At 45.9% G+C, this 12,409-nt stretch overlaps 1 protein-coding gene across 1 annotated transcript in view; it reads right to left on the reverse strand.

The window, feature by feature from the left end:
• CFAP61 (cilia and flagella associated protein 61) overlaps nt 1-12,409 on the reverse strand; it is a 184,700-nt gene that overhangs the window by 41,894 nt on the left and 130,397 nt on the right. Inside the window, exons 21-22 of the mRNA XM_058679390.1 lie at nt 10,401-10,575; nt 4,663-4,955 (exon numbers count right to left, since the gene is read on the reverse strand). Coding sequence (XP_058535373.1) covers nt 4,663-4,955; nt 10,401-10,575 — 468 coding nt within the window. The remainder of the gene's footprint in view (nt 1-4,662; nt 4,956-10,400; nt 10,576-12,409) is intronic.

The following is a 12,409-nucleotide window of genomic DNA, read 5'->3' on the forward strand; positions in this document are numbered from 1 at the left end:
AAAAAAAAAACCAGCAAATGGAAACATCTCTTTCTTTCCATCTCCCTCTTTTGTCCACTTTATCACCCTGCCTTTTAAATAAATGAAATTTTTTAGAAAAAGATTTCTTTATTTTTATTGGAAAGGCAGTTTTACAGAGACAAGGAGAGAAAGATCTTCTGTACGCTGGCTCACTTTCTAAATGGCTGCAATGGCTAGAGATGAGCCGATCTGAAGCCAGGAGCTTCTTCCTGGTCTCCCACAGGAGTGCAGGGTCCCAAGACTTTGGGCTGTCCTCCTTCGCTTTCCCAGGACATAAGTAGGGAACTTATTGAGAAGTACAGCAACTGGGACATGAACTGGAAACCATATGGGATGCTGGCACTTGCAGGTAGAGGAATAGTCAATTGAACCATCAAACCAATCCCACAAATAAACCAATCTTTTAAAAAATTTTTTGAAACAAATTTCTTCCCTTACAACAATAATTCTATTTAGGATCCTGGCACTGTGGCAAAGCAGGTAAAACCATTGCCTGTGGCACAAGTATCCCATATAAGTTTGAGTCCTAGCAGTTCCACTTATCATCCAACTCCCTGCTAATATGCCTGGAAAAGCAGTGCAAGATAGCCCAAGTGATTGGACCCCTGCTACTCACATGGGAGACATGAATGAAGTTCCTGGCTCCTGGCTTTAGCCTGACCAGCTCCAACATTGAGGCCATCTGGGGAGCGAACCAGCAGAAGGAAGATCTCTGTCTCTCTTTCTCTGTCTCTCCTTCTATATCTGGAACGCTACCTTTCAAATAAATAAATAAATAAATCCTTAAAAATGCTACTTAGGGATCCGGTGTGGTAGCTTAGTGGCTAAAGTCCTCGTTTTGAACACAACAGGATCCCATATGGGCCCCGGTTCAGATCCCGGTGGCCCCACTTCCCATCTAGCTCCCTGTTTGTGGCCTGGGAAAGCAGTCAAGGACGGCCCAAAGCCTTGGGACCCTGCACCCGCATAGAGACCTGGAGGAGGCTCTGGGCTCCTGGCTTCAGATCAGCTCAGCTCCAGCCATTGCGGCCACTTGGGGAGTGAATCATCAGACAGAAGATCTTCCTGATCTCTCCTCCTCTCGGTATATCTGAGTTTCCAATAAAAATGAATAAATCTTTTTCAAAAATGTTACTTAGGAAAACCTCAAATATTTGGAAAATTAAACAATACACTGCTAAATAATTCAGGGGTCAAAGCATAGGGGGAAAATAGTTTGAATTAAATGATAAGTGAAGAGTTGGTGCATGGAAACCTGGTATGCAGCCCAAACGCAGGTGAAAGCTTATAGCTTCAATGTTTACATGAACCGTCCACCTAAGACATTTCACCTCAAGCAACTTGAGAAAAAAGAGCAAACTAAAGGCAAATCAGAGAGAACACAACGAAAGAGAAACTGACAGAGAAAATTAGCAAAGTCAAAAGTTAATTCTTTGAAAAAAACAAACAAACAAACTGCTATCCGGACACCAAGTGAAAGAGGGGAAAAAGAGAAAAGTAAGTAGACACAATTCACTAACATCAGAAAGATTTCTACAGGTTATCGCTGTAGGTCCTAACAGTAAATAGATAATAAAGATCATAAGGTAGGAAACACCTGACGCTGACAAATTTTAAATAAAATTGATTTTTATAAATATAACAACATTTCAGGATGAGTGCTGTGGTATAGTCAGTTAAGCTGCCGCCTGTTGTGCCAGCATCTCAGTGGGTGCCAGTTTGAGTCCTGGCTGCTCAACTTCCATCCCAGCCTGGGAAAGCAAAAGATGGCCCAAGTCCTTGAATCCCTATACCCATGTTGGGAAACCTGGAAGAAGTTCCTGGCTTCTCGCATTCACTGGCCTAGCCACAGTAGCTGGAAGCCCTCTTTCTCTGTAACTCTGAAATAAAATAAATTCTTAAAAATTCCTTGGAAAATGCAACTTAATTAAAATTGACATGAAGAGTATTAAACTCTCAAGAACCTTGTATCTAGAAACGAAACTGAATGTTATCAAAAAAGCTTCCCATAATACAAACTATGCCCAGATTGTTTCACTGCTGAATTCTATAAATCAAGGAAGAAATACTGAAAATCTTTTATAAGCTTCTTAGAAATTAAATTCTTAGAAATTAAATGTTCTCAAACCAGAACCTTACAAGAACATTACACACACAGAAAATTATAGATCAACAGTCCTCGAAGATAGAGTCAGAAAACCTAGTTGAAAAAAATGATGAAAACCTATTTTCACATAATATCCAATATACTGCAGGATAATGTATCGAGGCTAACTAGGGTTTGCTTCAAAAAGGCAAGGCTGGCTGAAGACTTTGGAAAATAAATCAATGCAATTGGTTGGGTTAACAGAAGGAAGGAGCAAAGGTTTTTGAGGAGATATGGGAAATTTACTTGGCAAAGTTCAACAGCCATTCATGATTAAACCCCTGAACAGGCTGGAAATGAAACATCACTTCCTCAGGCAGATCAGAGACCAGGGAACACTCCCCGGGCAAGCTCCTATTCATGGAGAAAATTTGAAGCTTCTCGCTTGAGCTCAGGACCCAGCCTGGAGCCCTGTCTACTCCACTTTCATTCAACATCACATTGGAGGTGTCTTTGTTTCAAAGGCAGAGTTCTAGAAAGAGAGAGGGAGGGCGAGACAAAGAGACAGAGGTCTTCCACCTGCTGATTCACTCCCTAAAGGGCTGCAGCAGCCAGGGCTGAATGAGGCCAAGGCAAGGAGCCAGGAGCTTCTCCTGGTCTCCCATCTGGGTGTAGGGGTCCAAGCACTTGGGCCATCCTCTGCTACTTTCCCCAGGCTATTATCAATGAGCTGGATCAGAATTGGAGCAACCAGGTATTCGAATGGGATGCTGGCAGTGCAGGTGGCAGCTTTATGCACTATGCTACAACACTAGCCCACGGCAAAATCTTAAAAGAATAAACACTCACCTGCCAGAGAACCTAGCTATTCTTTAGACACAGAGTTGAGATAAATTAAAATACTTGTCTACACAATGACAAGTATACCTAACAAGCAAAGGAATAAACAAAAACGTGGCATATCCTCGGCTATGAAAAGGAATGAACTATTGACACAGGGGACTGTGTGGCATCTCAAAATCACTTCTACTAAGGAAAAGAAGCCAAAATTAAAAAAAAAAATACACAGAATGCATAATGTAAGATTCCAGTTGTAAAAATAATGATGGTTTCAACGGCCACATGTTACCTATGCCAACCACTTACAGGTACACACGCTGTGACACCATCTGTTCAGTTTCCTAGGGCCGTGATAACAAACCACTAGGTAGCTCAGAATAACAAATATTGATTCTCTTACAGTCCCGGAGGTCAGACCGCTTAAAGTAAGCAGTTGGCAGGGCCGTACTCCCTCTAAAAGCTTGCCTTTCCTCTCTGATGGCTTCTGGCAACCATTGTCGTTTAGTGGCTCGTAACTGCCTCACTCCGAGCCCTGCCTCTGTCACCACCCAGCATTCTGGCTGGTACCTGCTATGGGCCATCAAGTCTACCTCCATTTGCGAACATTTGAGAATCGTTCAGAGTTCATCCTGAGGGGGACTTCTCTTCACTTGATTACATCTGACTCATTTCTAGACAGGAGTAGGTGGGGGCTAGGACTTGGAGCCCCGGTTCATCGTTGTAGACAAGATAACCAACGTCCTCATTCCCACCAGAGTTGGTCCCCAAATGCCCTGCTCATCGCTACCCAAGGCAGACACTAGGACAGGGTGACACCCTGGTGTTCCCTTTGCCTGTTCCTTATCAGACACACCCAAACCTGGGGTATGTCAACTGTGGCTGCCATTTCATGATACAAACCAGGGGGGAGACAGGCGGCAGGCTCTGACAGAGAAACAAGCCCCTGCCTGACCCCGAGCTGCGGCAGGATGGTGCTTCAGTAGTCAGGCAAAGCAGTAAACAAAGGCCCTGGAGAGCATTCATCTGTGAGAAACTTTTGCCATGGTTTCAATTCTAACTTGAACAAGGAAACAAAGGCCAGAGGAAACTCCCAGAACACCTGTATTTGATGGTATATGGGGGCGGTTTCCCTTTCCCCACACAGGGTTTGTGCTCATTTCCCAATGTCCTCTGAGGGTATACTTGACATTCCTACAGGATCACTTTTTTGGGGGGTGGGGAATGGCATTTTGATCTTTGTTTCTAAATCCAACAGTTGTGATATGTGTCCATAGAAGACATCATTTTGAAAAGCATATCACAACCGTTGATCGTTGTCTGCATTTTTCTCTGCGCACAGCCTAACACCCTCACTCTCAGGGGCAAATCCCAGCAGGAGTTCATTTCCAAGTCTGGTACAGTCCCCGCTGAGGTTGTCCTCTGCACCCATAGCCAGGTGTGAGTGAAGACGCCTTTGAAACGACCCCAGCCTCAACCACTCTGACTTCAACAGCAAGCAAGACCCGGAATGGGAACTGTCCAGTTGAGCCTGGTCAAAGCCCTGAACCAGGACACGCAACACTAATAAATGCCCGCTGTTGCTTGGGTCTCAGAATGCGCAGAAAACCCAGGCATGTAAGATCTGCTGTCTGACACCTTTCATGAAGACACCCCTGGTCCCTGCACGGGGAGGTTACTCCCTCCTTCTAGCCTTGGGAGCAACGTGCATGACTTACTGAGCACTGGAGCCTGAAGGGCTTGGTGGGTGTGGTGAAGGAGGCGCTGTGGATGGGGTCCGGGGAGTGGCCATCGTTCCACTGGGCCAGGATCGCTTCCACGTGAACCGTGACCCCAGCGGCTCTGAGCGCCTCGGCCACTGCGCTTTCCACTGAGTAGTTGTTGAGGCAGGTGACAGTGGAGGAGGGCGGGGGCTGCACCATGTGGATGCAGGTGCCCTTCACGCCCAAGTGCAGCAGCATTTCCACTGTGGTGTAGGTGTCGATGGTGTTCCCGTAGACAATGACGTTCCCTAGGAAAGGAGGGGGAGTGTGCTAAGATATGCAGTCTAGAAATCAAAAAAAGAAAAAGAAAGAAAAACCAACCCCTATTAGTCAAATGCTAATAATGCTGAATTGCTCCTGTGACCCTCCGCCACAGGAAGCCAGCGGTGTTACCTAGCAACGGTGACCAAGATAATTTAGTCAAGAATTGGCACAAAACATCCCACAAAGTAGTCAAGTACTTTTAACGCAGAAGTAGAACATTCATTTATGTTCCTGCCATTGGAAAGTTGAAATTATGCCGCACCGAATGGTCTAGGACAAAACCTTTTATCTTGTTTTTGTTCCCTGCTTGCTATACTTATTAAGGAAACAAAATTACTGAAATTTGTAATAATACAAGTTCTAAGATGAAAGGACAATGGCAAAACACACACGCACACACACATTCGTGCATACAAGATGCTATTGTTATTTTAATATTCCAATCCTGAGGTGGGTGGATTTCGAGGGTGCGTGTTTGCCTTTTGTGAAAATGAAAGACTGAGAATAAATAGTCTGCTTTAAAACAGACACTTTAATAAATATTCAGATTCTGAGTTTTAGAATTTAATGTGTCAAGACTCAGCTAGAAGGACTGCACAAACAGCATTTTGGTTTACAAGCACAAAGTCATAAAACGTTCTGCAAAGATTTCCCTTCCAGGGGCAGCAAGCGCCACCATGTGCTCCTGTTCTCAGAAATGCTGCAGAAACATACAAGCCCTTCCACGGTTTCAACAGCTTTAAGTAAATGACGCTATTCAATGAGGGAGGGCTACTACACGTGATTCTTCACAATGACTTGGCAGTCTTCAAAAAAACCTGTTGTACACTTACTTTTCAGATACAGGAACAATTTGCCTATAAAACACATACTTCGCTGAATCTCTCTTGCTGTTTTATGAAAAGGTATGAAAGGGGATTTCACAAGGCACAATGAACGACGTTATTTGTTCGGTTGGGCTGAATAAATTATATAAAATTTGATTTCAATCCCAAATGGAAATGAGGTGTGATGGCTCATTTTATCTGCTGAGGAAATATAAGCCAGAGAAAAATAAAAAGTCTTCTCTGGGGGTAACATCGTCTAGAACATTCTCCCATGCTCCCTGGTCCCCAGCTATGGGACGGTCACAGGTACCTTTCCGTGTGCGTTACGATGCTGCAGCCCCACGGCTCTGAGTGCGTCCCTCAGGGAGCTGCAACTGCCTTGGGGGAGAGAGGCGGCAATCGGCTGAAACTATCGTGGCCTCTACCTGACACAAAACAGGAATCTCGGCCGACCATCAGCAAAGCCAAAATTTGAACCAAAAACTACCTCAGACTTGAGACCTTCTTTTCCCTAAAACATGCGTGCCAAAACAACATTCCTTCTTAGTTAAACATATGTAAGTGTTGAAGCTCCAATGTAGAATTCAGTCATTTTCCATGCGCCTCTCTCTTTTTAAAGATTTATTTATTTGAAAGGCACAGTCACAGAGAGAAAGAGAGAGAGAGAGAGAGAGAGAGAGAGAGAGAGAGATTTCTTGGTTCGCTCTCTATATGGCCACAATGGCTGGGGCTGGGCCAGGCTGAAGCCAGGAGCTCAGAACTCCGTGTGAGTGGCAGGGGCCCAATCCCTTAGGCCATCTTCTGCAGCTTCCCCAGGCACATGAACAGGGAGCTCAAACCTGGGATGCAGCTGTGGCTACCCTTTTGTACCACATCACCAGTCCAAAGATGAATTTAATCAGTGTAGAAAGGGATCTTCAAAAAGCTCACCGAAAATGCCTATCATGAGAAAACCACTTGTGAATTTTTTTTCCATTCCATTGTCAAGATCTGATCACTGTTTTTTTTTTCCTGTTCCACTCGCTCGACAGATGAGAAATGATTCAGTTTTGCACTTGATCTGGCAGGTGACAGAGGTAAAAGGTCAGCTGCCCTACTTTAAAATGGCAAACGATAACTGATGATTAGAACACTCAGGGTGAATTTTCAATAGAGGAGAATGGGATATGACCAGAGCATTTTTCATGGAAGGCCAATCTCTGTTGCTTCTCTTAGGGGATAAATCATTAGCATTAGCTGAGAGCACAGAGCTGAACGGAGAAGCGGCGTCCGAGGAAGGCTCGGGTAGGAAGGCAACGGTGAAGGCTCCTGGAATGGGAGCTGCCAAGAAGGAGCACTCGTCCTCTCTTTTCAGCAGCCTTTGAAGCACAGCATGCAAGGGCGGCAGCTACGCCACAGGAGCAGTGGCTTCAGGCCCGCTGGGGAGGAGGGAGAAGGACGCAAATCAACATCTGGATGAGCTGTCAGTTTCCCTCTGCAGATGGCGAGGCACAAGGAAGACCTGCACATGCTGGCAGAAATGAAGATAATTGTTTTTGCTTTTTTTGCACATTGTAAGTGAAACCCCAGCATGGTGGCACAGTAAGGTAAGCTGCCACCTGCGACACCAGCATCTCACCTCAGTCCCGGCTGCTCCACCAGCCATCCAATTCCCTGCTAATGCAGCTGGGAAAGCTGCGGAAGATGGCCCAACCGCTTGGGCCCGTGAGACCCATGTGGGAGATCCACACAGACGTCCAGGCTCCTGGCTTTGGCCTGGCCCAGCAATTTTGGCCATTTGTGGAAGGAACCAGCAGATGGAAGATCTCCTCTCTCTCTGTGTAATATTGCCTTTCATATAAATAAAACTTAAGAAAAATGAGAGTGTAACCGATGGTTAAGACACCACTTGGGATTCCTGTGTCCTGCATTCCAGGGCCTTGGGTTTGCATCCTGGCTCTGCTTCTGCCCCAGACGCCTCCATATGCACACTCCAGGAGCCAGCGGGTGATGGCTCAGGAGGCTGGCTCTCTACCAGCCATGGGAGAAAGACGGGCAGAACTTCCAGGTCCTCGCTCTGATCTGGCCCAGCCCCGCCTGTTGCAGGCATTCAAGGAGTAAACCAGTGGATGACAGATACTTCTCTCTCTCTCTCTCTCTCTCTCTCTCTCTCTCTCTGTTTTGGATAAAAAGAGATAAAAAAAAAAAACCCACACATGGTGGTTATGCATGACCTCATTCACCTTTAGAACATGCCTATGAGGTAAGTTGAATTATCTCCCACAGAGGTGTTAAGTGGTGAGCCTACGGTCACACAGCAGTCAGGTGGATTGGCAGGTTCTGGTTTCAGAATCAGTGATTCCAGCACTGCACTTACTACCCTGGCATTTTAACTAGATAGATGTGTTCAGTAAACAGCTAGGTGATGAAGGTGTTTTTAAAAAATATTTCACAGGGCATTAAAATTGTGACATAAGCACCCATTTAAACAGTGTATTTTTAAGAAGTATGAACTTTTCATCGGAACCTAAGATTTCCATGCCCCATGCCTGACCTGCCCCACGTGCGCTGCCAACATAAAGAAAAAAAGAACATGTTAGATCTAACGAGACAAAAGCTTTCTGGAGGTGATTCAGGCACTGGAATTTTAATGCAAGACTTCTGACAAACACACTTTTAATAAGGCAGTAAACTGTATTTAAAGATGAAAATAATGTATCCAACTCAAGCCATTACGGCATTTTTTAACAAAAATTTACTTTCATCCCTCGATTCACTTTCATGGGAAGTATGGAGGTAACAGCAGGTGAATTTCTGTCAGTTCTCGGTGGTTCTGTTACCAAACACCCCCAGCTGATCACTCTGGGTCTCACCAGCGCTGGAAAGCTGCATGTCAGCCTGTGATGTCACTCATCCGCCACGGCTGGGGCAGGTACCGAGTGATGCAGGATGATTTATTTCTAGAAAGCCATCCAAGTCTAGAGTCCAGAAACGACTTGCGGTTTGGTTTGGGTTGTTTTAACTCCATCCCGGAACGAGTGTGAAATGCTTTGGGAATGGGGGTTGGACAGACAGAACAGTGGAGGGAGGGGCTCCCCTCTGGGCTGGGATGTGTGGGTAATGTGTGCCTGGTAGAGACTCAGAGGACAGTCCACCTCCTCCTAGGAGCTGCATCCAGTGCCCATGCTACCCAGATGCAGCTCCTTCTAGAACAGTCGTCCTGCTGACGTCAGTGAAGCTAGGCCTGGTGCCCAGTCACAATGAGGAAGATACAGTGAAGTTTTTATTCATTTATTTGATTCTTTTGAGCAGACCCTGGCCTTGAATGCCATCCCTCTAGCGCCAATTCCCATCATTAATGATCTGCAAAGTGGGTTGGGGAAAGTGACTGTTGGGGGAGATGCTCACATTTCTTCTGGCGTGGTGGTCACAAAGCGAGGGCTGATATGTCTGGAATCATGATGAGACAACACACTTCGTACATCTTCAGGACATACACATCTTTTGGAAAGGAGAGAAAGACACAGCCAGAGACAGAGACAGCCAGGGAGAGAGGTCCACCTGCTGATTCAATCCCCAAATGCCCACGACTGGGGCTGGGCTGAAGCTGGGAGCTGGGAATGTGTGTCTCCCAGTGGCATCTTCTCAGCTCTGCCAATGCCCAGTCTCCCCCACCCCCATTTTTTTCTACAAAATGCAACAAAATCTGTTGTGGGTTGCATCTCAGCATGCAGAACCCGTGGGGTACCAGGAGCGGGTACATTTAATTTCAGCGTGTTAATTGCATTGAAAGATACACTTAGCTATATTTAAAATAAATGAAGACACTTAATTGCAAGCGTTGATGCCCACTCTTGCGAGCACTTTATGGTCTTTCCACCTGCAGATGAACAGAAGGCCTGGACTGGAGTCCCAGCTCCCTGCCCTGAGTACTCTAAAGCTCGACTCCCAGGTTTCTACTCAAGACACAAGGGTAGTCAGACCCGGCCCGGTTGTTCCACCAGCAGGACAATTTCCATGCAATCCAAGCGTTAAGACAAGGGAGGTGCTTGAGAAAACCCCCTGGCAGGGTGCAGGCATTCATGCAAATGCTTTTTAGCTTTTGATTCCAAAAGTTGCATGTCACTTGAATATGCGTGTTTGTGGGAAGGAAGGACCTCGCACACAGCACTGAGGAGGAGAACAATGGGACAAGAAAAGAAACGAGCCCAGCCAAGGCAGGCCTTTTCTCCTAGGATAGGTCTTTTTGGTTTCACAAAGGGAGACATATTTTCCATATAATTGCTAAACATGTTTGCTTATTAAATTATTCTTTAATTAGTTAATGATTTTAGTCCTGCTTTGCTCTTCGGATATTCATTTTGTGTAATAAAATAATTATAGATAATTAAACTATCTGAAGCCTTTCTCTTCCACCCCCCTCCACCCCCAGCAAACATGCTGGGTCTCTAAAAATGACAACAAGTTGTAAATTAATCTGGAAAACAAAAGCATGACAGATGAATGATTTGGTTGGAATTAATTAGGCACTAATTATATACTGGAACTAGATGAAGAATGAGACTCATTACCAAAATCAAAACGCTTGTTCTGAAAAAGACACTCCGTGACGGACGTCTTTACCTTCCTCGGTGATGGAATTGTCCCTCATCCAAGTGAGTGCCTTAAAGCAGTCTTCCTCGCTGTTGAGTGTGAACAGGTTGCAAGGGACTTTGCCGGTGTAGCGCAGTTTGTTGGAGTTGGGAACCTCCCGGTTCGTCAGGTGCTGGCTGATGTCAGCCCCCGTGGGGCATGGGACCTGGTGCAGAGGGTGAGAGACGTGTGTGTCAGGTACTGAAGAAGAGGCACAGACATGCTTTGTTTCAGAAAAGGAAGCCCAGCCACGTCCAGTGTGGGAGCGCCTCTTTCTGTCTCCAGGCACAACCCATCAAGTCCTAGTGGAGTGCAACAATACAAACTTGGAACAGGTGGAGTGACCACTTAGTGCCAACTCTTCTGAAGTGTACGGCCAATGTCTCCGCAGCCTAGGGTTGGGGAAGGACCATACAGCAAGTTCCCTGGCTCTGTAGGTCAGGAACACAGACCACAGGCAAAACTGCTCTCTGAGCCACAGGATCAGGGTTTCAAATGAGAAGACCCAAAAGCCAGGAGTGCCTGGGGATCTGAAATCATCTGGGCCTAAATAATCTATCAAATCCTTTCCCTAGAGAAAACATGCTAGTATTTCAAAAGGACAAGAAGGTGTCAGGTTTTCTGCTTGTTTGTTCTGTGTCCAGCCATTGATCTAGGCTGTGTTCTGGGTCTTAGCTGGAGTCTCTCTGCCAGAACACCCACAGTCCAAGTGCCCCCTTCTTGCGGCAGAAGCTCCTTACAACATGGCAGCTGAGTTTAAAGGGCGAAGGTGCTGCAACAGAATCAGGACAGGGAGCTCCAAGCTCATTTCCAGTCTTGTCTTAGGAGCCACAAGTGTCTCCTCCATCTTATGTGTGCATGGAGATAGTCATAAAAATCCTACTTTAGAGCGAAGGAAGGATTCAAATTCTTCTTGCAAGAGTACAAGGTTCTAGAAGAAGGCATGGAACTGAAGTTAATGCAGCCATGATTAATTTTTTTTAAAAAATGTACAACAGGGATCATAGATAAACTTCAAGTGTATAGAGGGACTAGGCAGAAAGCAGAGGGAAGTGGATTACTATTTACTTACAAAAGTTATATGATTATTCTTCACTTCGTCAAAGATGTATTCTCTGTCTCTCTCGTCCTGTCTCCCCATTTCTCCCACAGACACCAGTGGGAACACACACATTTCCTTACTGTTAAGCTGAGCCATGGGGAACACACAATGCAAGACAGCGTGATACTGTTCCTGTTTGCCAATCACGCTGTGGCACACCAGAGGGCCTGTGCCCTGGCTGCGACATCCGAGGATGGCATCAGTAGTGGTCAGATCTTATTTCTCAGGAAATGCAAGAGCTGGGGTTTTTATGTAGACTCAGAAATTACTATTACCAAGATGATGATGATTCAAGTTAAAACCAGGTGAACACCCTTGTGAAAGCCAAATACATCAGCACAGTAGCCTGAGATTTCCCAGCGACTACCAGTGCACCTCTCTGATTTAGTGACCAGGTGGAAGCAGACACAAGCCACAAAGCTTCAAGGCAATCTATGCCATCAGGGCATCAGGGTCAACAGGGGCCACCTCCAGGGGAGGGGTCAATGAGAGTAAAGACTTGAGCCCCTGGCACTCTGGCATGGGCTGCAAGCATCCCTACAGCTTCCTACCTGCCACACTGGATGGCAAATCCATCTACTCTTTCTGACACCATTTTCCCATGAACTCTTTGAAGTTATCTGTACAGCGACCAGCCCATCCTGTGCGCCCTCAGCCTCCATCTCTCTGGCTAAGCACCTGTGGGGACCAAGTCTCTGGATGCTTTAGATGCTTGTTTCCATTCTTTAGGTGTGCTCAGCGGTGAACAGATCTGTGACCTCCACACTTGCTGTCACAAGTTGCACCCTTTCCAGCTGTGTCTCATTGAGTATTGACGTTGCATTTGTTGTAACTGCTGGCATAGTCTTCTCTTCGTGCACTCACAGCTAGCCTTTCTCCTTTAGAAATGGTTGTTGTC

Source organism: Ochotona princeps, chromosome 22 (assembly GCF_030435755.1).
Source record: "Ochotona princeps isolate mOchPri1 chromosome 22, mOchPri1.hap1, whole genome shotgun sequence".
Lineage (NCBI taxonomy): Eukaryota > Metazoa > Chordata > Mammalia > Lagomorpha > Ochotonidae > Ochotona > Ochotona princeps.